Consider the following 26,195-nt stretch of genomic DNA (forward strand, 5'->3'; position numbering starts at 1 on the left):
AGACTGGCTATTAGGGAAAATCTCCTCATGGAGAGGGTGCTCAGACATTGGAACAGGCTGACCAGGGAGTGGTGGAATCACCGCCCCTGGACGTGTTTGTAAACCATGTAGACAAGGCTCTTAGGGACATGGTTTAGTGGTGGCCTTGGCAGTGCTGGGGTAAAGGTTGGACTTGATGATCTTAGAGGTCTTTTCCAACCTAGTTAATTCTACTATTCTATGATTCTACAATTCTGCCTTCAGTGTAAAATAGTATGTCGTGCAGCCCAGACGTGTACTGATTCCAATTAGGATGAACAACAGGGTTTCATCAATTATTCCTGACTTGGCTTTGGATAGGGACTGGGGAGCAGTATACCAGCACATTGACACAAGGGCAGGAAATTTCTTCAGCAGAAGGACCTTCTTGCCCCTTGTCTGAGCTCCTATTCAAGTGCTCTTGCACTCAACAAAAAGGACACACCAGTTCCGTTCTCTACTTCCCAAACCCAGCTTCCCATGCCACCCAGAACAGAAGATACACAAGACCAAATCAGAGCCAGTGGACTTTAAGAGGTAGGAAATCAGTACATGTGCCTTTCAGAAAACAGGCAATTATCAGATATCCAGTTTGTGACTAATAACAGTGCAAGGTGAGCGGTCTCCAGGTACACTGAAGTATTGGACATGCAGACTGTCAGGCACTGGAATCTGTGCAGAGTGTGATTGTTTCCATTCTCTCCCCTCTGCCAGGATGAAGCTGATCCGGATACTGCAGCCTCAGCCACTGAGACCAGCTGAGTGCTGATGAAAGTTAATTTCTGCAGGAGTCCTGTCCAAAGGCACAGGACCAGCTGGGTGCAGAAAATAAACCAGAAAGAAAGAAAAAAGGCTGCTGTATGTCTGGATATGTTCACCTAGATAGCCAAGGCCCAGCAGCACCAAGAGCGGATAGGGCTGAGCCTCTTTGACCTGCAAGAAAGTCAAAAAACACAACTCAATGGAAGACATAAACAGAGAGCTCCACTCAGCAATCCCAGTACAATGTGCTTGCAGTTATCCCACATGCTTTGCCTTTCTTCTGCCTAACCTCAGACACAAGGAGCATCCCCTGGGTACATTCAATACCCACATGCAGGAATGAAGAGATTGAGTCAAACGCTTCAGGGAGAGGATCTTCTCAGCCATCAAGAGGAAGGCAAGACAAGTCCCAGTAAAAAGCTTTGCTCCAACATGAATTACTGGGAATGGAATCATGCAGGCAGCTCAGCAATCCCACTGCTAACCCCGTAGTGGGTCTGCAGTCAACAGCATGATTTGATCTCTCTCCACTCCTCAGCTGACACAATTCCAGATTTTTCCAGAGGTATATAACAGCACCAACACTGCTTCCTCCCGCCTTTAGCAACTGAATGGGACAGGGATTTACAGACTGGCTGTACAGGGGAGTTGTGCATCCACCAGATGCTTCAGACAGTTAACACCAGCTGTGTTAGAAGGCCTCTCTTGGCCCACTCCATGTACTCCTGTAACTCACCCAGTACATTACAGCCTCAATAACCACCTGTGTTTCCAGCTGCTGAGACCTTGTTTAAAGTCCTCACAGTCTTGCCTTTAGCTCCTTGATCTGCTTCCTACCCCCAGGGCTCTCTGCCCAGCACCCAATTCTGATACATGCATCTCACCACAACATTAAGCCAGTGCAGCTGACTATTGTAGTGTGCAGTAGGCATTCTGATAGTACTTGTTCTTCTAGTCCCAGACCTCTTAACAAAGGGTGAGCTCCCTCCAGCAGGCTCATTACTGTACTGCAAGCACACTGTGCACCACAGGTGCTGGGAACTCAACCTTACACTCATGTTTTCAATTTTTCCTGGTCTCTTTGCAGTCCCAGAAGGGAAGCTGCCTGCTGCCCTTTGTTACTCCTGCTCTGTTTCCAAGTAGTTGTTGGCCAAAGATGCTCCAGGTGGAGCAGGAAGGGAAAAATCCCTTTGCTTCTCCACTTCCCTGGGAAGCTGCAGTTGCTGTCTGCCCTCCCATGTGCTGTTCCCTCTTACCATGTCACTTAGGCTCTACATCCTCCACGCAAACTGCTCCATTGCACTTCCGTACAGATGTGTTCAAGGAAGAGGAAGACAACTGCAGTGAGAAGCAAAGAGAAAGCATCAGGGCAGCAGTGACTGGCATGCTGGCCACATCACATTCCCTTGTGCACTTTTCGTTGAACATCTCAGCAAGCCTCCCCCAGAGTCTCTACTAGCCTGTCACTTCCAAGGAACAGTGCCTTGATCCCTAGACACCCAAGTAAAACCTGTGACCCAGAAGCTGGGAAACTGAGCAGTACTTGTGGAAACCTCTTCTCTCTTGCCCATGGATAAGGCAGCTCCAGATGCCACAGGTGGCTGTGGGTGCCAAGGCTTGGCAGAGGATATGCCCCTGCTCACCTGCTGGATTTCCTGCATCCCCAGCTGTATGGAAGAGTGAAGGCGAGGGAGGGCTCGTTCGCTGCCTTTCTCCTTGCCTAACCTTGGCTTTGTCCTACTCTTGTCAAAGCTCTGCTGTTTTGGCACATTCTTAGTCCTCCTGAACCACATGCTTTTGAGAGCTGCCACTGATCCAGGTGTGCTGGCAGAAGACCTGGAAGGGCAGGGCTGCTCCTCCGGAGGGGCCTCCCCCTTGGCTGCTGTTTCAATCAGTGTGGGGGACTCCAGATCTTCATGATCCAAACTCTCACTACTTGTCTGAGGGAAGGAAGAGTGAATTCAGCAGTGGCTTGCATACCCTCCACACCCCACAAACAGCACAACCAAGAATACCCAGCTGTGCCTACTGCTGACACTCAGAGGATATCATCCACCCTCCAGAGCCTCTCCCCCACCCCAGGAGTCCCCAGTGCCCCAGTGTTTCCTGGTGCATGCAGAAGAAGCCAAGCCACTTGGCCAGAATGGGACACCCCACAATGGGAGCACAAAAGAGAGATGCTGCCGCAGTGACTCTATTTGCTCAGGGCACAGTCCATGTCCCATTTTCCAGCTCCAGATCCTCAGCATTCACCTGGTCACAGGGAACAGTCAGTTTTTCCATGAAGGGCTGGATGCCCACGGCCTGGTGATACCGAACCAGCTCGGTGAGTGAGGCATGAGCCCGGTCTTCCCCCAGGATGACATAGCGTGCATTAGGCTGCATTTCAATCAGGTAGTGTCTGCAGCGGTTCTCACCCCTGGGAAGATGGACAGACAGAAATAACCATGGCAGGACCCAGTTATTTTTTTCTGCACTTGTCTCCAGAGGTCAGATGTGATCAGGAGTCACAGTAATAAATATCACAAAGGTGCAGCAGATGCCCTGTGCTGGTGTCACAGGCTGCATTCATAGGGGCTGGAGGAATGGCAACTCCCTCAAAGTCCGTGACAGGAAACCCACAGCAGACAGATCCAAACCCCAGCAGACTGTATTGCCTCCCATGCCTGTTGCCCATATTAGAACTCTGCCCTAGCCCTTGCCTGAGGCTGTATGAAGGCCATGCTCTTGTAGCACTCTGCCTCTCCTCAGGCCCTGCTCTAGACTCATCTCTGCTTCAATTAAAGCTTCTTCCAACGTGGTATACCCACTCAGCCATACAGCACAGCCTAAACACGACTGCACTCTTGGAGCCACAGCACTGCACCCCACAGATCTAGTTTCTAGAAAGAGGCAGACTCCACAGCATTTGTCTGCTATTCCAAACTGTCTGAGACACTCACAACAGGAGAGGCTGAGCATCATCCTCACTGGATTCCTCTGCAGAGGAGGTAATCTCCTCCAGCCACACACGGCTCAGCTTCATAGTACCATTTAGACTGGAAAAGACCTTTAGGACTGAGTCCACTTGTTAACCCAACACTGCCAAGTCCACCACTAAACCACGTCCCTAAGTTTCACATCTACATGTCTTTAAATGCATCCAGGGATGGTGACTCCACCACTGCCCTGGCAGCCTGTTCCAATGCTTGACAGCCCTCTCATTAAGAGATTTTTTCCTAATATCCAATCTAACCACCCCCCCCCCCCCCCCCCCGGAGCAACTTGAGGACATTTCCTCTTGTCCTGTCACTTGTTAACTGGGAGAAGAGACCGACCACCACCTCACTACAACCTCCTTCCAGGTAGTTGTAGGGAGTGCCAAGGTCTCCCTCAGCCTTCTGTGCAAGGCTCACCACCTACCTGTATGTCAAGGTGTAGCCTGGTCGGCTCTGGCTGATCCGAACAAGGAAGCAACCCAAAGGTTTGTCAATCAGCAGGTTTTCAGCTTCCCTGGAAGCAGAAAAGATATTCTTAGCAGACAGGGAGCAGCTGCCTCTGTGCAGGGATTCCCATCCTATCTCACATGCTGCCATGGTAGTGCTCCCAGTCAAAGAGGCCAGCATCTGCTAGCCATGTTCCTGGTTTGGAACAGGTTCCTAGATTTCCTCAGGCTTGGTGATGCTGGGAGGCATCAGCAGGCTAAGAAGGCACATTACTCTCAGCCAATGCCTCTCCAAGCAGGCCTGCCCCAAACCTGCTCCAGCAGTCTCACTACTGCAACAGCAGCAGCTGCCTTTCAGCACAGAGCACATTACAAAGCATTACTGGGATGATGAGGCTGTGCATATGTGTGTTTCTTGCACTGCAGGGATGACAGAAGAAGTCAGGATGCTGTGGGGTAATGATGCTCAGTGCAAGGTTAGCCCAGTGCCTTGGAAAACCAACAACTTGGATTACACTACTTTGGCTCTCTAGAACTTCCTGCTGGAAGGAGGACTTCCCCCTCTCTGTGCAACAAAGCGCAGCTTTGTGCCTGCCATGTGCCTTGCTTCAGGCTAAAAGTGACTGCAAATCTCCAGTGCAATTTGGGATTGCTCTGGCTGCTTTGTTACATGAAGCTGAGCTTACACTGCTGTATGGAGACTTCAATCCAGCATAGCAAGCACCACTTAGAACATATCTAATCTTCAATATTTTTCTGACAGATCTGCTATGTCCTTCATTGTGAAGTGCTCATGGCTAGTCTATATTTGAATTCAGACAGTTTTGTCTTCCAGGCACTTGTTTTTCTCCTGCATTCTTGGATCTGCAGACAAAAAGCATTAACGCAAGCAGAAGCCCTGATAATTATCTTAAAAAAGATAAAAATGCATCTTTTCAGGTACTGTAGTGCCCTTTATTCAAGCTGACCTGCTATGACTAGCATAGTCTTCAAGTAATGTTCATACTGATAAGCTGAAAAGCTCCAGTAAATTATGACCTAGTAAGAATCAAGGAGACTTGCAGCTTTAACATAAATAGTTACAAACTGTAACAAAATGCTAAGATACTAAGGGTGTCCAAAGGACAGGCACCCTTGGCAGCAAGGTCCCTACACAAGGCCCACCAAGCAAAGGACACTGGCAGTTAGCAGGCAAGCAGCGTTACAGATTAGTGCTGTGTAGGGGAAAGCTGCATACAGGGGAGAATGTAGCCAGAAACTCTGACATCTATCAAACCCCACTGCCTTGCTACTACCCAATCACTGGCATAACCAGCATTTCTCTGATTATCACAATGCTTGGAAAGTAGTGCTTGGTTCAGTCAAGAGACTGAAGTGTGAGGCATAACCACACAGGTAGAAAACTTCAAGCATTTAAATAAAGGTTTTCCAAAATAAGCTTGAGAGTTCACAGCCTTGTAAACAACTCCATAAGAAAGTAGGGCTTTGTGGATGTTTCTCCCTGCCTAAGGGGATGTAAATTCCATCTATGCTGCACCCTTCTTAGATGGGCAAAGGTATCAAAAAAAAACCCTTTAATTTTCCCATATCTGGGGGTTTTGGAGGAATCTTGCTATTGGTTACTCACTAAAGCCCTTCTTAATACTTTTTTTTTTTTTCACAGAACCGTGGAATGGTTTAGGTTGGAAGGGACCTTAAAGATGATGCATTTAGTTCCAACCCTCTCCATGGGCATGGACACCTTCCACTAGATCAGGTTGCTCCAAGCCCCATCCAACCTGCCCTGTACACTGCATTCTGTATTCTCCCACTAGCAGCTGAGGTCTCCTTCTGACCTAAACTGAGGGATTAATTTATAGGGTAAATTTCATGTGTGTATTTCCTCTCCAAGTACTTTCCAAGCTTCCCTTCCCTGCATGTGATCTGTATTTAGGAGCCCACAGGGCACTTATTTCCTATGAGTTTCCACAATCTTTCCCTGGGCCCATGTAAAATTTCAGCATTTGCATCTTGTGACTGGGAGCTCCAAACTTCTAAGGGTTTGAAGCTCACAGCCTGAAAGTGAAAAGTTAAGCAGATCATTCCCACTCCTTGAGGCAAATACTGGTAAATCCAACCTATGCAGTCCTCCTAAGGCCACAGAAGCTTCTGCCTGCATACCACAGCCCAAAGCTGCACCCACTGAGTCCAGAGTTCTCACCTCCGGCTGATCATCCCATGCAGCCAGCTTGGAAAGGCTCCATCATCCTGCATGACCTTCTGGGCCTGTGTCTCTTTGAACCAGCGGAGAGTTGCTCCTCTCTTGAGTTCCCTCATTTTTGCCTCTTCTCCAGTCTGTCCCTCTCTCACCAGAACTGGTCGAGGTGCAGAAGGGTCCAAGAAGTTATCAAAAGGAGTGGACTGAAAGTGGGGAGACAGGGAAAATGGCCATGAAAGCAAGGTCAAAGGCAGGGGACCTCTGATAGGATCACGTTAGTAGTGATCTCATTCCTAAGTCCCTGAAGACAAGAGCAGCTGCAAACTACCAAATGTTGCTTTCAGTTCCTCAAAGGTCCTGACCACACTTTTTAACTAACCACAGCAGGAAAGAATTCTTTTATGTCTCATAACAAGAATGGGACTTCTTCTCCTGGGGCTCATGCAGGAGAACATGCACATGCAGAAGGTGGGAGGAGCAGGGAACCAGCACACTTGGCTAAGGAGCCTCAAGCAGAGCCAGTATCACTACCTCTGTTAGTTTGCTGCGTGGCCGTGGCACTGGTGGCTGTGGTGGATTATCAGAATAATGGGGACAAGACTGAGGGCACCTCTTTCGTGGCTTGGGGACTGGAAAGGAGATTCTTTCTGCAACAAGAGGAAAGAAGTAGATGAAAAATAGTTCCATGATAGATCTGTCTCCATGTGCCCAGGATATGGACAGGCTCTGCTGCATGGAGTAGGTGGGAGACACAGCTTGGCAAATGACCTTCACCATGGTGGTTTTGCTCCCTACAGAGAATCCACACTTTCAAATGGCAGAAACATTGGCACCTCACTGCCCACATCACTGGAGCCCCAGCTCCAGGAGAGCTGAGGACAGGCCACCATAACCTGAAGCTTAGAGCACTTCAAGGTGACCATTGCACAACTGGCCATGCATGGGGCAGCAGGAGAGGGAGCAACTCACTCTGGGCCTTTGCTTCCAATGCCAGCTGCCGGCTTCTTTCTCTCTCTGCCTCTTCCTGTAGCAGCTGTGCCTTAGCTCTCAGCTCAGCCACCAGTTTTAGGTAACTCTTCCTACACCTGAATCCCCTGAAAGCTGTTCAGAGAAAAGCTGTGGTTAGAAAACAAACCCCAAAAGCTGTTCATGCGTTTGTCATTCCCTGGGGGAAGCACATCAGGTGATACTCCTTTTCACCCTGTGCAAAGCCCTCAACACTTGAATTGCATTACTAAAGAGCAATGAAAACTCTACTGTGAGCAGGCAGTTAAAACCATGTGAGAACTGTCTTCTACTCTCTAAACTGCCAGATTATGGATTTAAGGAAATCAGATTTCAGATCCGAGTTCTCATCTCTAATCCCAAGACACTAACTAGCTAAAACACAAAGTATCACAGAAGGACCTCTGTTATCTCTGTTAACCTCCCTGGTACCCTTCAGATACTATGAGGGTGACAGGATTTCCTTGATGTCAGCCCACAGGAAAACCTTGTCCATAAATAGCCACCACAGGGTTCATTAGGATCATTACAGACATTGCAATATCCCACCTACTCTACCAGGTTCTTAAAGCGGCATCCTCTCATTTCCCACTACCCACACATCTTCCTCACAGATGAGAACAAGGCACAGCATGTGACAGTCTGATGTTTGTCATACTATATGGTGCATAGCTGGAAGCTGCTCAGATGCTTCAGCAGTGCGATAACCCATATAGAAGTACAAGAGAAAGACCAGGTAGGACCACAGCCTTCTCCTGGTAACACAGTCCTCTCAGAACCTCTGCAGAGGGAAGCACCAAACTGCCTATAGTGCATGCTCTGGAGAAAGAGGCTGCCAGACACGATGTTACCTGGAAAGGAAGGAAAAAAACCCAACCCAAAGCAACCCAAAACTTCATCCCCTTCTGCCTGTTTCCAAAAGCAGGAATGAGATCTGCTTCACTCACCATCTTCTCCTGCTCCTCAGTTCAACACCACTCACAAACAAGCCCTCAATCTAGAGGACAGTTATCCGGATCTTGGGATGCAGGTAAATCATACACTTGCCCTGAGCAGCTCAGCTGTCCTGGGCACATGATTTCCCTTTCCAACGCTCATGCTGTCTGATGGCTCTCTCAAGTTGAGGATGAGCACTGAGGAGGTGGGCATCTGCAATAAGCACTTTGACTGCACAGGGCCTTGACATGGACATGGCATCTGGCCTGCCTTTCCGTCATCTGGAAAGGTGCAGTGGTGGAGCGTGGACTGGAAAAGTTTTTCTTTGCCCTGGGTCTAACACTGGTGTTGAGGGACTCCCCTTCTCTCACCTTTCTGTATGACAACTGCTGCTCTTTCCAATTGTTCCATGTACTTTACCAGCTGCTCCTGATGCCAATATTTAAAGAAAAGTCGTGACTTTCTGTGAAGTTAGGGAGAGAAAGAAGAAGTGAGAAACACTGTTTGTCTAAGCTTGCACCCATCATTCTTCTGCAGGCCTTTCTACAGCCATAGAATTCTCTCTGAGAGGAGTAAAGTAACAGTCTACATGTATAAAGCATCTGCCAGGCCCCCTTTCCCCAGCAACAGTGATCTACACCTACCCACATATCCAGCCTGTCAGCTCTGTACTTTGCAGTATCTCCAAGCAGCTGAAAGAAAAGAAGAAAGTGAAATACATAATTTTCAACCTGAAGTTAACACCATGCAGTCGGCGGTTTTAGGTGCATGAAGTGGGAGAAAGTGTCTCAACAATTCTGCATTACATTCTCTGTCCCCTGCCACATTCAGTAACTGGCTGTCAATCCATAGCACTCCCTGAGGAACAGCTAGGATCACACTTGGGAACATCAGCAAAGGGGTGCCCAGAGGCAGATTTCCTTCAGCTCCCTGGCAGGCACTTCTGCAGAGCCTATTTTATTCTCAGAACTGTTCTTCCTTATTTCGTTTCCAAGCTCTTTGGAGCACACACAAGTTGCAAGGTCAGCACAACAAGACTTCTGGGAGAAAGCCTGTTTTTCAAGTCCAGTTTCATTTTGCAGACTCTAGTGATAAAATTTGGGTCATTCGGAAAGATTCCCCAACACTAAGAACTGAAAGCAGCATTCTAGCTGCACCATAAAGACAGCTTCCTCTCTCTTCCTGCCAATCCAGACTGTGAAATCATAGTGACACTTTTTGCTAATATCTTGCATAGTAGAGCAGAATCAGCCAATTTCCACTGTGCCACAATTTATACCCAAAGTGATTCTTTTCTCACATGAATCCTATGATTGTTGTGTCTGAAAACACACCATACTGCCTGTTTATCATCATCTCCCTCTCCTCTCTGAGATTCTCTCTTGACCTCATTCGAGTCTGCAGTTCTTAATTCAAAATCAGTAACTTCAAGGAAGCACTGTGAAGGCTGAAGGTGCTACTGCCAGGAGAGGTCTGCTCCAGAACATTCAAATCCTTTTCTTAAAAGACTTAAAATTCCCCCTCAGCTGGTTGCATTACATGCTTCGTTCTCACTATCAGTCACAGTTGACCATGGCAGGAAGGAGGGACTGAGAAAGTGGAGAAGAGGAGGTGGGGAGTTGTTGCCCTAGATGTTTGAAGGAAAAAGCTGACAGGGTAAGACTGCAGAGCTGGAGGGACATTTCCATGTCAGATTCTGAAAGTGCTAAGGGTATATGATACCTGTACACAAAAAATTCTTGCACCAGAAACATGCTCCCCAGCCTGAGAGACACTCCGTGCTGCTGGCTTGTTCAGCATTGTCTTATTGTCATCTTCTCCCATGAGACAACCAGAAAAAAGCATGGAAAAGCACCTGGAAACTGCTCTGGGCCTCCACTTTACTGATTTCACTGGACACCCTTGGTTGTTATTGTGACTCCCTAAATGGAGTACACTAGTAGTTCTAATCCCACAGGATAGCAAGGCTTTATAGCAATTGAATTTCTACACAGTAGCTCAAGAAAGATTTAATTAATCATTGTGTCAAATGCTTTTTAAACACTAACCATCCTTGCCTAGGGATATGTGCTCCCCATCACCACAAAAACTCATCCTCAGTTTGGTCCTTTTACTCAGTTTGCTATGCTACTCTGAGAGCAATGGTTTCTGAAGAACAAACTAGATTGTACAAAACAAAGGGTTCCTACCTTTCTTTTGTGAGGGAAACATCTGGTTTAACTAGAAGAATTGAGTATCTGTGAAAAACAACCCAATACAGCAAGGTAAGAGCTACATCCTTATGTGCTGAGTAGATCCATGCCACAGCAAACAACAATAAATCACTGTCATTCCCACTCAGCCTCCTACAGCAAACAAACCCATGATCTCAGGCACGTGAACTTTGACAAGGCAGTTTTACTCCTTGCCCATATCTGTTATTAGGGCTGTTTCCTTAACAATATCTTTACACAAACCTTTCAGCAAATTCCTCAAATGAAGGTCTCCAGGAGAAACCATCTCTTCGGATACGGATTGTCTCCAGCAGTCCATTGTACCGGAGCTGAAGCAGCACCACAAAGAGGATCAAGAAACAAACACAAACAGGTCATTAGGTCATCAGGTCATCAGCTTGTTCCTCTGCAGACAGAAATGCTTTTATTCAGCCCTAAACTTCTCTAGTTCAAACTGAAGAAGTTTCCTTCTGAAGATGTTTCTTTGGTTAAAGATAGAATTTACCATATCCTGTAACTCTGATGATTAACCACTCTCAGTTAAAAGCTGGAAACCATAAAAACCAATGACTTAAACAACTTCACTTTCCAGCCATGGGTAAACTGCCTTGCCTCTATCCCTCACAGGACAGCCTTTTACTTCCAAATGTGGACATACAAGTGCCTTGAGGAGTGTATGACCCCCCTTTAATCCTACCCTTTCTTGTATACATTAAACAGGCCACAGAGCTTTCTGAACTCTTCTAGTAACTTTCAGTATTCTTTAAAGCATCTCAGATCTGACACAATATTCAAAGACAGTCATTTCAGCTCCTATCAAAGCAATTCCTTCTTGGCTTCTATTCAGAGTTGCCCTGCCTGATGGATGAGAACAGGCTCATCTGGGAAGCATCATTTTTTCCAGAGTACTCCCTGGCCCCGACCCAGGAGATGCAAAGGTGAGTCCTAGTGCCTGACAATCAGATCTCACTGCATTCATCAAAAAGAAATGTGAGAGAATTAAGCAGTCTGTGTCACAAAAGTAACCAAGTACCCAGAACCTCTGCATGCATAAAAAGTGTGCCTACTCTTTTGAGGTGAGACTCAGCTTCCCTCTGTCTCTGCAGCCTTTTGGTGGGGTCTGCCCTCCCCACTAAGATGTGGGAGAAGTACCTGTGAAGAGGACCACTTTTCCTCACCTGCTGCAGCACCACCTGGTTGTCCACCACACCTGGCTCCTTCTGGCTGTTGGGCTTTATACAGCGCACAAAGTGTGGGTTGGCAGAATACATCCTCTCCATGAGCACCATCAGAGAATGCTGGCGAGGGCAGAGAAAGATCAACAGTGCAGCAACCCAAAGTGCTGCCAGAGCCCAGTGTGCAGTATCCTGCAGCAAGAGCTGTTTTCCCATCCCACAGCAGTTTTCCAGGCTCTTTCCCATGGCCAATCCCATCATGATCAGCTGTACCTCACACCCAGAAAAAAACCCTGCCTGCATGCTGGATGCTTTAACTATGTTTAGCAGCCTGGAAGGTCTGTCAAAAATATCACTCATCTCAAGGGGTACTACAGGGCAGTGATACCTTACCCGGAACTGAGCTCCAGCAGACTGTTTTCGTGTGCTGTTGAACTTGTTGTCTGCTTCTGCTCTGACCTGAAACCAGATACAAACAAAAGAGCACCCCTACAACAAGTGCTTGATTGCCATCCAAAGAGTTCTGCTAGAAGGCAGATGGCAGAAAGGAGAGAGAATGGATTTCAGGAGATGGAATACAAGTTAAACAATCAGCAGAAGCAAGCAGTATGTGCAGTAAAATACAATGGAGAGATTGCTATCTGCTCTTAGTTTCAAACAATTTCTGTCTGCTCTTATTTTGAACCAGTTTCTCAAATAATAAATGTCAGGTAACTATGCCATCGTTTATCAATTGCCATGTGGATCTGAAGTGCGATACCTTGGCTTTCATATGAGGCATCAATGTCCCCGTCCTGGAGATAGTGGCTGGAAGAACAGAGACAGTAGTTATTTTTGTACCTTTTCTCACAATCAACCAGTCTAAACATTAAAACCTCACTTCACACAGGTCTCCCTACAAATACCAAATCACAAACAGAGCATTAGGTTTCACCATGTGGAAATACCAGGAAAGAGGCAAAGAAAGGGGGAAGAAAATGCAAATGTATGAAGCATACAATGCAGACAGGATTATTTGCTGCCATAGAGAAGACAAAACAATCAGGTAATTGAACAACCTTCCATGACCCTCAAAAGGAATATCATCAGGAGGCATCTATCAGCACAGAAAAACAGTAGAGATAGCAAATAGGAAGCCTACCTACCACAGTCAATACAGCAGGTTATATAAGATCAGATAGTTGAAAACTAATTTCAGTGACAAGATGAAAAATTCAGGGAAGTTGAATTTACCGAAGGATCTAATGACAGTCTTGCCTTCCCTTAGTGCAATGGTCTCAGAATCACAGAATAGTTAAGGTTGAAAGGGACCTGTGGAACTCATCTGGGCCAACCCCTTTGCTCAGCAGGACCACCTAGACCCAGCTGTCCAGGACTGGACAACTAAGATGAGAATCGGTTCTCTCTATTGCTTCTGAACTTTCAAAGAGTTGGGACTAGACTAGTGTGGAAGTGATAATGAACAAAGACACTCCTGAGCAGAAAAGCTGCAAAACACAGCAGAGAACAGAAATTAAACAGTTACTTGTAAATACCATGAAGTGGCATGAACAGGAAAAACGAAAATCTGTACCAAAAGCACTGTGTTCAGGCAGACAAATTTCAGGGGAGCATCCACCTCACTGCTCTTTAAATGTTTACTTCCATAGAAGTCTTGGAGACTCTGAGGGCTTATCAGTAACTGGTAAAAAGGAAGTGCAATGGTAGGGGAGAAATAGGCCTGACCTCAAAGTTTTTCAACAAGTTTTACCTGAAAAACAAAATGTGTTTGAAAAGGATAATCTCTACAGCCATTGTGGCTTTACTGCATTCTATTTTCAGTGAACATCTACAAGCTATGACCATGTCCAACTTCATTTCTAGACTTCTGCAGCTTTCTTGAGGCTGCCAGCTGTGAAACATGTTCCCAGCACACAAGCCTCATTCCCATACTTAGCTGTTGCAAAGATCATCCTTGATTCATGTGGGATGCTCTATCATAATAGAAGGACATACCTTTGAACAGGACACTGAGCAAGGGGGTGATGCTGTTGATAAAGAGCCCGCGGACATTGGCTGGCAAGGTGTCTCTGTTCTTCTCTAGAAAGCCCTCAGCAGTATATTGTACCTAGAAGAAAGGGCAGCAAGTCACTAAGGCCAGCAATGCTCACATGCTTGCTGTGAAAGTCCATCTCCACAGCTTGCCAGGAGGAGCTATTAAACTGAATGTACAGTGGCTTGCAAGTGAGTTCTGTACCTTGGCTCACAAGTGAATTTTGTAAATGCATATGCACCCCATTTAGATGCAAATCCTGATGAACAAAAGCCTGTGGATGGCACTGAGGCACAAGAACAACAGGAGTACAGCATAACACTGAGACATCCACCTCTTCTTGTTCTCTTTTCCTTCACTACGAAGTTTCATTTACTTTTCATTTATGTTTCAATTATTTTCCTTGCTCTGACCCTCCTCCCTTTGAACTGGCTTTCGTCCTGTTGTCATGCATCCCCTTGTTTCTCTTGCTCCCTTCCTTTCTCATCTCCAGCTTGCCACTCTCCTTTCTGTATTAGTTATTAATTTTTGTAATGAAGAATGTCACAATAACTTAGTCAACAATGGTGAGATTAGATTATTAAATTGCATATTACAATGTCCTTAATTGTCATGTCTTCCCCTGCTCCAAAAATTATTTCCAATCAATTGAACATACTTGGGCCTATTCTTTCAGAATGGTGGAAGTAAGGTTAATGTACAATAGTCCTAAGCCTCAAGGACTCAAGCTGTTTAGATACCACTGTACATATAAATTAAGTGCCTCCATTTTCAAAATACTAATTACTTGCTGCTCTTACTGTGTTCCTCAGTGTTGGCAATAAAATATAAGTGGCTGCTGTAGAACTCAATAGAGCAATAGATAAAGGTAAAGCCTTTAGACTCTCCTTTGTCGCTGTACAGTGGATGCAAGGCTTTTATTTTATAAAGGACTATTTTAGGACTAGAGCTCCAATGGAATGATGATGAATAGAGCAGATTCTTCTAATAACCGAAGCTTCCCAGTGGTAGCCCCGCTTCTCTCAGGGGTCCTCTTGTCCCGTAATTCCTAATGAAATCCCAGTGAATCCTAGGAAGGCAGCTCCCTGGGAACACATCACTTCTGCAACTATTGTTGTCAGACCATACGCTCCTTAACATAAAGCCTTATTTGTCACACATATTTCCCCATGTACACACATTACAACAGAATTCTTTCTGCAAATAGTACATACTTTTCCAGCATAGTGGATGATGCTGAAGGCCAAAGCACGGCCTCGGCCTGGCTGGAAGTGTAAGTTCCCTTTGAAGCTGCTGTTTAGTTTATCCACAAATGTTTTATCAGTTGCCTGCAAGAAAGCAGATTTCATAATCAAATGGTAAGGCTGCAACAGAGATCTGATCAAAGCACACTGAATGAATATAAAGTGTTGGAAGTGTCCTTGACTGTGAAACAGTTTTGTGATGTAGTCCCTTCTTGACTCTTCATAGGACTGTCAGTGTCATTAGCTTGTTCCTGATCTGGCTGTCCTGTCTCATCAGTCACACATGAAGACACTTCTGTTCATCCCGCTCTTTAAAGTCACACCCCAACATAGGAGCTCTCTCTGCAACTCTGATATTTCATGCTACATCCCCCCTATTATTTTCTCTCCCCCGATCTCATGCATACCTGTGGGAACGCACTTTGCTCATCCAGAAGGGACAGGAGTCCAAGCGGTTTAGCCAGAAGAAGATCCTGTGAGAAAGCAGACATTATACATATCTAAAGCAGTAGAGGGCATCCATCCTCACCTCTGAAGAGGTTCTTCCCAGGTGCATTGCCTCCCATGATTAAAAAAATAAAAAAGCAAGATTCCTCTCTTGGCTGTGTAGAGCAATCATCTTCTGTCAGTCCTCTCACTCACCAGAGTAGGTTCATTATTGTTGAACGTGATAGTATCCCAAGGCAAATCTTCTTCCTTATAGGCAGCCTGCTCCAGCTGGAAAATGTGCTGAAACAGAGAAAAAAGGGGTTAGAGCACCCAGAAGCCTTGGGTAGACAACCTTTCCTTCCTGCCCTGAACAGAGGATAGATGTGTGGCTCTCTCACCTATGGCCTGAGAAGCACAAGATGGAACTGCTGTTCTGCAGGCTCATCCATAAGCCTGTTACTCACTGATGCCAGTGCATAAAGCAGGAACACTTCTCAGAGTGTAAGTGTGCCCCCTCTGTCAGCTTTGGTTTGGTCACTGATTGACCCTCTTATTTCATCCTTCCTTGCCTCAGTGGATCCCCTGCCACAGCAAAGAAGGTTGCTGCTCTCTACCCTGCTTCACTGAACACCACTTCTGTCCTTACAGGCTTTCCCTGCAAGCACTCCTTTATATACCAGATGGATCAGTGCTCTGCTTTCTCTGCCACACAAGGTGAGATCATCCATATCAGACTTACATGGTTGAAGAAGTGCTGCAGCTGCTCATTGGCCAAGTTTATGCAAAACTGCTCAAAACGATTCACTGCAAAGTTTTCAAAACCAAAAATATCCAAGATGCCTAAAAGAGAGAAAAAGAGCACATTATGAAGCCTGAAGACCATCTGATAGCTGCATAACTCAACACCTAACTAAATCTCCTATCACCCAGCTCTTATGGCACAGGGAAACCCCACACAAGTTAGCAGTGGCATTTCTTTCTTGTAACTCTGTTTGGATAGCTAATTAAGAGAAGCCCTGCTTGCATCATTGACTCCTCTGCAAAGCCAGTACCCCAGAACTAAAGCCTCACAGTTGCTTCACACCAACCAACCACTCAGAGTTGGCTAGAGTCCTACAGACTTCATGCTACTATCTCCAACATGATCACATCTTTGATAATGGATCCCTGCATGCAATCTCTGCAAAACCTCATATTGTGCGTTTTCCTCATTGTGGCTGAGGGGGGCATAGCTGAGGACAGAACTGGAGCAAGGCAGGCACAACTCACCTATCTCCCCCAGTTCCACCTCAGTATCCACATTCTCAGCCAGCAGTTCATTGATCTTGCAAACAATCCAGCCAAATACTCGTCCATAAGCCACCTTTGCAATGGAATCCCGAGCATCTGCACAGAAAGAACAGCAACTCACTGAAGGGCTCCAAAGGAGAGCAGAAAACACAGCACACAAGCTGGCTCAATACATCCACCTCTAGAAAAAAATTCTAGTGGTTTATGAAGCTATTTTAAAGATCAGATAAACAGCAGGTATCCGTCTGAGTGTCCCTGACCTCTGTAATCTCAAAAAGAGCTCTTCCATTCCAAGATCCTTACAATTTTTCTACAAAATCAGATATGGCATAGTAGGGAAATTGTGAGATCTAATCTAAAATGGAAAATCTAATATAAAACGTAAAATTTCCTTTCCAAAAATGTCCACCCACTTCTTAGAATACCCAGAGACTTGCTTTTCCCTCTGCAGGTCTAGTGAATATGGATCCCCCTCTCCCCACCCCGATAAACCAAGCAAGAAGCTCCAAGTTATACTTGGAAAATTGTAGGGTTCTGTTACTTTTAGCCTACAGTTGACAACTGTTGAAGTGCTGTGAGCAAGAGGAGGATACAACTGATGGAAAACGTGCTGACATTCTATGAGAAAGATCAAGTCAATGTGACCTACTGCGTGATGGGAGATGTATGTATAGATAGATGCAAGAGAAGACATTTGGGAAACAACAAGCTAATCCCCATTTTCAGTTTTTAATTTCATTTATTTTAAGCAATAGTCTAGAAATCCTGGGATTTCATGATTTTTAAACTTATATTTTAAATCTTTTTAACAGAACCTTTCTGAGCAAATTATCTTGGCTTATTTTGTCATTGAAAGAAAATATAACACCTTGTGCTTGCTACTTTGACATACTCCCCTTTCATCTCTCTCTGTCCCTGATTTTGTGCTATCTCATTAGTTCTGTTATTTCTCCATCTGCTATCTAAAGCTCTGCACACTGCCAGTACTCTGCAACAGGAGCCTTCCCCTCTTTTGTAGCAATACCTACAGTTTCCTTCTAGGCTGGACTGAGGGAGAAAGAAAGTTAATTGCTGGGTTTCACATTTAATGTCTGTAGTCTCCTGGAGATTAAATAAAAGCAGCCTTCATGGACCTACAAGACCGTAGGAGACTAAACAGATAAACACTGACATACTTGTCTCTGTGCAAGAGGAATGAAAGGACATAGATAGACATCTTTGTTCCAAATAAGTTGCACATGTGTGGGAATGCCCTTCCATCAGATACAGGTCAGTCTTTCTAACCAGCACATCTGCAATTCATTATGTCCCATACCTTCTGCCTGCTGCTGGGTGTGAAAACGCAGAATCTGTTCACCTCGGGTCACAGACATTGTACAAATAAGGCATTTTAACAGTTCATCTTCTTGGACTCCAAACTGACCCTGGGAGAGAGAAAATAAATGTGGACAGTCAACAGTAGACCTTTATTCTACTTGTGGGGATTGCAGCTCCTTGTGTCTGTCCAACACCCTGTGTAACGGGGTCATGAGTCAAGATTCAAGCTCCACTGTAAAGTAAGTATTGATGTTAACATCTTACAGCACTGGAGTCAGTTGTGCGCTCTGAGATCTGCACTATCCCTGCAGACACCAAGCTCACTCTTGTGCTCTCTCCGAAATACTTTCTGCTTTGCCTTTCCATTGCTGCCACCTTTCACCTTCTTTGGGAGCCCTGCCAGCTCCTGCTGAGAGGCTTAATGACTTACTAAACAGCACCACACAGAGGTGACTGTGGAGATGCTCAGATGTCTGAGCTTCAGCAGACATCAGTCAGAAGAACCCACAAGAGACAGAAAACAAAGGAAACAAAGGTAACTCAAGACACAACCGAACCCCTCAGTGATTGCTCTAACAGGAATTCCCCTCCCGTGGGCAAAAAACAAGGAGCAGACTTTTAAGACAAAAAGTTGGCTGCAGAACAGATGTAGGTGGTTGTTTCAGGTATGGTGTGGGAGGGAAACAGGCAAAGAGATGGGAGTGAAACCAAAAGCCAAGGGTGCTGGGATTTCAAATAGGTCAAATTAAAAAGACATAGAAAATGCAGAAAAACATTAACGTTTTTTGTTCTGGGTTGTTAACAAAGCAGGACAATGTATCCACCCATTTAATAAAAATGGGATAGTCCTGGGGAATATATTCTTCTTCATCTGTGATAATTTCATGTGAAAGAGTAGAAAGTTTAATTCTGGATAACCAACAAAATTTACAGCAGTTAAGGTAGTATCTTTGGACAAAATCTGTTTAAAACACTAAAGTTCAGATACTGCATACCTGAATTTCTCCAAGGCATCATCACACTTACTAACACAGAATATCTGATTTTAAAAAGCTTGTATGAAGTCAACAAGGCATGCATGATATAGAATCATAGAATCATAGAATAGTTAGGATTGGAAAGGACCTCAAGATCATCTAGTTCCATATGGAAGACACTGGTTCTAGACATATGAGAAATAGAAGCTGGGAACTGTTTCTTTGGGAATGAATAGTGAACACAAATGCAAACATGGGGTTATAATGAAAATTTCTGGGAAAAAGCCTTCCTTGTTCTTCAAGGGCCCTCACACTCTGAGGCACAAACATCCTCTGCCATCTCTGGCAGGAGCAGCTCCTGCAGTCACACTGCCAGTGGGAACCAGCATCATACCCATAAGGTTTCTGTCAGCTTTGCTTGTGACTCACCGCTGCAGCCTTCAGCCATCCCTGGGAGGCTTCACTCACTTTTGCAGACCCATTGCTCTCCTCAGGCTCAAAGGTCACATTTCCCAGAGACAACACACCAGCTAAGATAGCTTGCATGTCAACTTGCTCCTAAAACATAAGAGAAACATGACTGAAAACCTATCAGCGTGTAACACATACAACATGAAGGCCCCAGAAGCTGCAGAGGTGAGGAAAAGGAACAGGCAGCCTGAGGAAAAAGTTCTAAACAAAACCTGACAGACTCAAGTGGTTTGGAAGCAACATGGAAAATCCAGAGAGGAGAGAAATAGGAGTGAGCCTCAAAATAGCAGCCAGAAACACTGTGCCTGCAGGAAACACAGATGGAAATTAAACAGCCTCAGAACTGACCTGTTCCTGGAAGCCCACCATGTCAAGTGCATTGCACACCTCTTTGTATTTGTGCTTCCAGCGCTCAGCTATGTCCTGTGTACCAAACCGTCCACTTATGTACCTGAGAAAGCGTATATCCCATACAAAACTGTCACATGATCAGCACAGCAAGTCAGCCCTACCCCAAGGAAACAGCAGATTACCAACAGTGGACACATGAAAGGGAAAGAAATTTCCAAGGTAATATAGCAGAGACTCCAGACCTCCCAGCTTCTATGATGAGCTGTGAGATCTCTGCGTGGTTCCATTCAGATCCCACTCTAGCTTCCACTCAGTTGTTAACCTGTGCCAGGCTCCACAGATAGAGCCATAAGGCAGAGGCACACGCTCCATTGTGCTGCTTTCCCCTCCACCCTGCATCATGAGGTAACTAGGGTCTGGTTTTGAAGTACCTGTAAAGTGAAGGATCCAACAGCCCATACATCTCCTTTTCCTCCGAAGACAGTCCAGCAAACATGTAGTAGAAGATGTGGAAATTCCTCTCCCCAGTATCTTGTTGCACTACTCGTGACTTCTCTAACAGGTACTCACTCAGCTTTGCACCTTGAACTGCACACAAGAAGGGGACAGGGTAAACATTGCACGGGGGACATGAAGCTGACTGAGCTGTCTTGCATCTCTTACTTGGTGATAGGAGCCTGGAATTGTCTAAAATAACTTTCTCATGTGCAGCACCCTCTAGGCTGCCCAGCATCCTGGAAATGGGCTTCTCCACGCTTCTGACCATCTTACACATGCCTGTTCACCTCCTTTAGCAGCAACCAAGGCTCCTGGCACTGCAGAGTATTACTGATACTTCCCCTTCACTGTCACCCCCTATCCTTCCTGTACTCCCACACTGTTCATACCCAGGCCTTATCCTACAGCTGTGGTTGCTCTTAGATTTTACTTAACTGCATGCCCTACACACAGGATGTCAAAATTTCGCTCCCCACCAGCCCTGGCTATTCAGTTCATCCCCTCCAGTGCCTAATCACCACCCAGACTAGTAACTGCCCTTGACTTTACCTGTATTTTTCTGGAAACGCAGCTGTATGTATTTTCCAAAGCGGCTGCTGTTGTCATTCACCACAGTCTGGGCATTGCCAAAAGCTTCAAGCAACGGATTTACCTAAACAAATGAACAAGCAGAACAATTATTCTTCAAATTAAGTGACCCAATCTAACTTAGCCGGAAAAGTTTAACTCTAGCATTTACTCTCCAGCATTCAGCTGGAACAGGAACCACTCCATGAGGACCTAAGAGCACCTACTTTATCATAACTGGATAAAGGTACCGAAAGAGGCAAATATTACAGAAGCTAAGCAGCATGAGGTTACTGAAAATAAGCACTATCAAATTGATTTGATCTCAGTAAGATCACTGACTTATTTGTTTAAAGAAAAAGTTGGTATAATGGGTTTCCACAAAGCATCTGACATGGTATCATTAGATAATCTGGCTGCTGTAACTACAACAACTAACAAAGTAAACATGGCACTCAGGATATGTAAGCATAAAACTTAGCTACTGAAATCTGTAGACAGCATAAGGCTCAGAACAGTAAATTATAAAGAATAATATATTATTCTGTGATTCCCCAGGCATCCCACACTGGAGCAGGCTCCTGCTAGGATCTGTAGCTCCACAGAGAGGAGCCCACACCGGGGCAGGTCTGCTGCAGGACTTGTCATGCCACAGGGAACCCACGGGGAGCAGTCTGTTCCTGAAGGACTGCACCTCATGGAGGGATCCTCTGTTCCTGAAGGATGTACCCCATGGAAGGGACCTATGCTGGAGCAGTTCATGAAGAACTGCAGCCCATGGAAAGGGCTCACATTGAAGAAGTTCCTGGAGGACTGTCTCCTGTGGGAGGGACCCCACACCAGAGCAGGGGATGAGTGTGAGGACAAGAAAGCAGCAGGATGCGTGTGATGGGCTGACCAAAATCCCCACTCCCATACCCCTGTGCTGTGCAGTGGAAGGAGGTAGAGAAATTGGGAATGGAGTTGAGCATGGGAAGACAGCAGGAGTGGGAGAAAGGTGTTTTAAGATTTGTTCTTATTTCATATTATCCTACTCTGATGTTAACTGGCAATAAAGTAAATTGTTATTACATCATTTTTTCCTAAGTCGGTTTGTCTGTGACAGTAATTGCTGGGTGAGATATCTGTCCTTTTCTTGACCTTGAGCCTTTTATCTTATTTTTCTCACCCTGTCCAGTTGAAGAGGTGTTTGGTGGTCATAGGGTATCCAGCCAAAGTTAACCACCCCACACAGAAAGATCTCTCTGGCTGTACAGGAAACCTGAAAACGCAGACTTCGAAATGAAGGAGTCCAAGAACTTATTCTGCTTGATCTATCATTACGATTTGTTCAAAAAGCCTCACAACTCCCTGGGGAGCAATTCAAGCAGAAATACATCAAACCAAAGAGACAAGTATGTTTCAAAATCAGTCAGCAAAGGTATATGAAAAGGACAAAGATTAACTTGGCCAGTTAGCAGGTAGGTGCGGGGCTAAGTATACGTAGCTGAGGAAAGGCTGCATGGATCCCTGTGTACCATTAAACAAAGACTTAATTTTTCTAATAAAAGCCCGTATTCTGCCTCAAGTAGGAAATTATTCAGAAAAATGCCCCTCATGCCTTGTCACAGAGAACATGATAAACAATTGCAATAGTTTTCTATCATTTAAGATACCACTACATTCCCAGCAAACAGAATTACTGTCCAACCAACCCTTCTAATTTGTGGTCAGCTATTTCACCATCCTTACCCACTATTTTCTTATGTGCCTTGTGTTTTGCTCCCTGTCTTCCAATGGTGATTCATCAGCAGGCTTCCTGAGGCTAACACAAGCTGTCTTGCAGCAGTGTAGCTTCATGCACCATCCTGTATGGACCTGTATGGACCTACCTGAAGGATCTGCTGCTCCAGCTGCGAGTTGCCTTTGCATAGGTTCATTATGTGCTGCAACAATAACTTCGTACTCTCTGTTTTCCCTGCACCACTCTCTCCACTGCCAAGAAAAAGCAAAGCAAAGCAGCTGTAAAGTGCAGTTGTTCTGCCCCTTATGCCTTATTGCCCCATCACTTCAGAATGCTCTCCCATCCAAGAGTTTCACAACTTTTGCAGCTGAACTGCACATGGGAGTACAAACTCAAACCATAGTTCTACACAGTGTGTCCCATGAGGTCTTAATCCCTTCCCAGGGGAAATTTTCCCATCTGCAAGGGCATACAGATATACCCCAAGCCATCACTTTTGAAAGGGGGCCACCTGACAAACCATTTTCTCTGCTTCTTTAAGAAAAAGACGTATCTAACTCTTGGAAAGCAACCTCCTTCAAAAGCGATCACATGCATCTAATTCCCCCATAGACTGGAGTTGACAGCTTCCTCTTTCTTCAATGAGATTCACCCCATCTATCTGATATCCACAAGAGTACTGCCCCTAGGTCCTGTAGCAATCTCAGATCTCAGGTACGTCATACATTGACATGGTTCAGCTGGTTGAGATGCAGGCACAGGGCTGCAGAGCTGCCTGCACACCCGTAGTGGTGCACGTCACTCTGTTGTCACATGTGCCCAGCACCTCCACCTCTAAGTCAAACAACAGCACTTGGAAACCACGGCTTCCCCTGTCCTGGGAGGGGGAATGCACAGTCAGTGAGACAACGTGCCCTTGACTGACAACTCATACCTGCAGAGAATCTCCGCATGTATGCACAGAAACAACCCCAACACAACAGGAAATGCTAAAGGTATACTTGAGGGCAGGTGTCTGTTTCTACATCTGACCTTTGAGCATCTGGTGTGGCTTTACTGGTTTGTAGCTCCCAGTGACTGTGTGCTTGGGATCAAATATGTGTCTAAATACCTCAAATACCACAGGATACTTGATGTCAAGCACAGATCAGGCAATCACCATCCAGATATGCACAAACAAAATAAGACCATTTTGCCAGTTGAGTACATGCCATGCAGGCAGTGCCTCTGCTCAGTGTATAAGATGGGTTTTTTTTGTTTTCAGTGACTTCCTTCTTCTGCAAGAACACTGACAGTCAGCACTTCCATGGTTCAAGCTTGTCCCTGTAGTCTCCATCAAGCACAACAGCTTCTCCAGGTCCTGCAAACACTATCCAGCTACAGGTGTGTAACTGTCCCAGGCTGTGAAGAAAAGCAAAGTGATCTCCAAGAGACCAAAGTACTTTATCACAGCATACCCGGGCTGTGACTAACCTCCACTGGGATTGGGAAGGAAAGAGGAGACAGCAGAATTTGCACCACAACTTGATTGCAATGAGCATTTGTCACCTGGGGGCAGCAGCTGTATTCAACATCTACCTCTGAAACACACCCTCCTGATCTCCCAAAGTTTAAGAGACCAAAGAGACCACAAAGAGTAACAGAGCCTGGTGCATCCCATTGCTGCCTGATGATCTGTGGTCTAACAGGAGTGACTTCCTCTTCCTTCTCCACCCCAACTTTGCTAATGCCAGGTAATCTCATTAATGAGTGTTTCACAACTCACCGAGAAAGCAAAACCATTAACTTCCTGTGATAGTAACATGCAAACCAGTTAACAGGGTTGATAGACGCACAAGACACGTAACCTGTGTCAGATCCACAGGCTGCTCAGACTCATCTCTGAGACCACAAACTGCTGGTGGAAAACAGACTGCTGACAAACACCCACAGGTTACACTTTCTCCTCTTCCATCTCCCAAGACAAATACTATGACTTGTACTCCACCCCTAAAAACCCTACCAAAAGCACCTCTTCTACCTGCTGATTCCGTGGCCACCACTTCATGAGAGCACTTCATGGAAAGGGCAGGCACCCATGGCCTGCAGGCAAGAGAAATGAGTGGTGCTCAAGTGACCTCGAGGTCAGCTCCCAACCTCCCCCCCCCCCATTCAACAGCTCATTTCCACACCACATAGTCTGAAAATACTAACAAAATGCTGAGGAGGACAATATAAAGAGGGGAACATTAAATCAAACAAGCTGGCAATTAGCATTCAAACAGACCTGACATTTAAACTGTTCTTTACAATAAAGGCAGTTAGTGTTTTGAGGCTTTCTCCTTGATGCTGTTTGAGGCTTTCTCTGCTGGTTGATAATGTTTGAGGCTTTGTCTGTTAGCTGATGCTATCTGCTGCCCTGCACAGCAGAACAAAATTGACATCATGGAGTGAAGTTCTCGTGACACTGGTATGCTCTTTGGCTACCAGAACCTGCTTTTTTTTTCCCTTGTAGTGCACAGGACCGCCCATAATAACAAGATTTTTCCTGACCGGATTCCCAAAGGTCCTAGGGCAAGAAAAGTTTCTGTATTAAGTTCTCCTGCTCTTTGGTTATACATGGGAAGCTCCATTTTGGGAAAACAGTTTCTTTTCATTACGTATGACCTTTATTACAGCAGTTACAGTGGGAGTTGCTTTGCCAAAGAGCACCCTATGGATTTCCCCAGAGCAAATTAATCTTCCCAGTGACACATCCCTCCAGAAGCAAACCCAACATACTCAGCTGTGTTAGAAGCATCAGCAGCTGAGCTGCTCCACAGAAGCCAGCTTTGTTTGTCACACATTTGCAACCTCCTGTATGGAAATGGGACGGGTTTGATGTGTTTCAACCACAACTGGGCTTTGACTTGCCAGTGGCACCAGAGCGGAGCCTCACCTCCAGCTTCATTGCGGAGACCCCAGTGGCCACCATTGGCCTCAGCCTCGGCTCACACCTTGGCCTGGCTCCATCGAGCCCCAAGCCCACCGTGCCGCCTGCTTGCCCCTCACCTGATGACGATGCACTGGCTGCGGGGCCCGCTTCCCCGGTGGCCCAGCATGGCATGGTAAGCCCGGCTGGCCACGGCGAAGATGTGGGGCGGCAGCGCGCTGGTCTCATGGCACAGGTACTGCTTGGAGACCTGCGGGGAAGCGGTGGCAGACCTGAGGTAAAGCGGCTGGAAGGCAGAAGGGGTCCGCACGGGCGGGCCGCGGTGAGGGCTCACCTCTCTCCCGTACAGCGGTAGCGGCTGGAAGGGGTTCATGGCGATGAGGATGTCCCCGACATCGGTCTGGCGGAGGGGGAGAGCCGTCAGCAGCGCGCCCGCCGCCGCCCCCGCCCCGGCCCCCGGCACTCACATAGACCTGCTGCCGCAGGAACCGCTCCCGCAGCCCGCCCAGCAGAGCCGCCTCGTCCAGCTCCGCCAGCGCCGCCAGGTCCCCGCCGAGCCCCGCGGCCGGGCAGCGCTCCCCGCAGGACACCATGCCGGCCGCAGCCCCGCAGCCGCCGAGCGCCCGCCCGGCACCGCAGGGACCGCCCCGGGACC

General features: G+C 46.3%; 1 protein-coding gene across 1 annotated transcript; it reads right to left on the bottom strand.

Moving 5' to 3' along the window:
- Nucleotides 1-532: 532 nt before the first annotated feature.
- LOC115946974 (myosin-IIIb-like) lies at nucleotides 533-26,134 on the bottom strand. Its single transcript, XM_031051625.2, has 30 exons — nucleotides 26,008-26,134; nucleotides 25,875-25,940; nucleotides 25,660-25,790; nucleotides 22,778-22,880; nucleotides 20,889-20,991; nucleotides 20,273-20,429; nucleotides 19,839-19,941; nucleotides 19,449-19,577; nucleotides 18,041-18,149; nucleotides 16,705-16,821; nucleotides 16,175-16,275; nucleotides 15,649-15,735; nucleotides 15,414-15,479; nucleotides 14,977-15,090; nucleotides 13,726-13,837; nucleotides 12,491-12,537; nucleotides 12,124-12,189; nucleotides 11,734-11,853; nucleotides 10,799-10,884; nucleotides 10,532-10,579; nucleotides 8,987-9,034; nucleotides 8,714-8,805; nucleotides 7,371-7,502; nucleotides 6,933-7,048; nucleotides 6,405-6,604; nucleotides 4,183-4,272; nucleotides 3,034-3,199; nucleotides 2,424-2,720; nucleotides 2,037-2,118; nucleotides 533-951 (listed from the first exon to the last, which is right to left on the bottom strand). Exons 1-29 carry the CDS (start codon nucleotides 26,131-26,133, stop codon nucleotides 2,041-2,043), a joined length of 3,210 nt encoding a protein of 1,069 aa, XP_030907485.2. The 5' UTR covers nucleotide 26,134; the 3' UTR covers nucleotides 533-951; nucleotides 2,037-2,040.
- Between the last annotated feature and the right edge of the window lie 61 nt (nucleotides 26,135-26,195).

The sequence above is a fragment of the Melopsittacus undulatus genome, chromosome Z (genome assembly GCF_012275295.1).
Source record: "Melopsittacus undulatus isolate bMelUnd1 chromosome Z, bMelUnd1.mat.Z, whole genome shotgun sequence".
Lineage (NCBI taxonomy): Eukaryota > Metazoa > Chordata > Aves > Psittaciformes > Psittaculidae > Melopsittacus > Melopsittacus undulatus.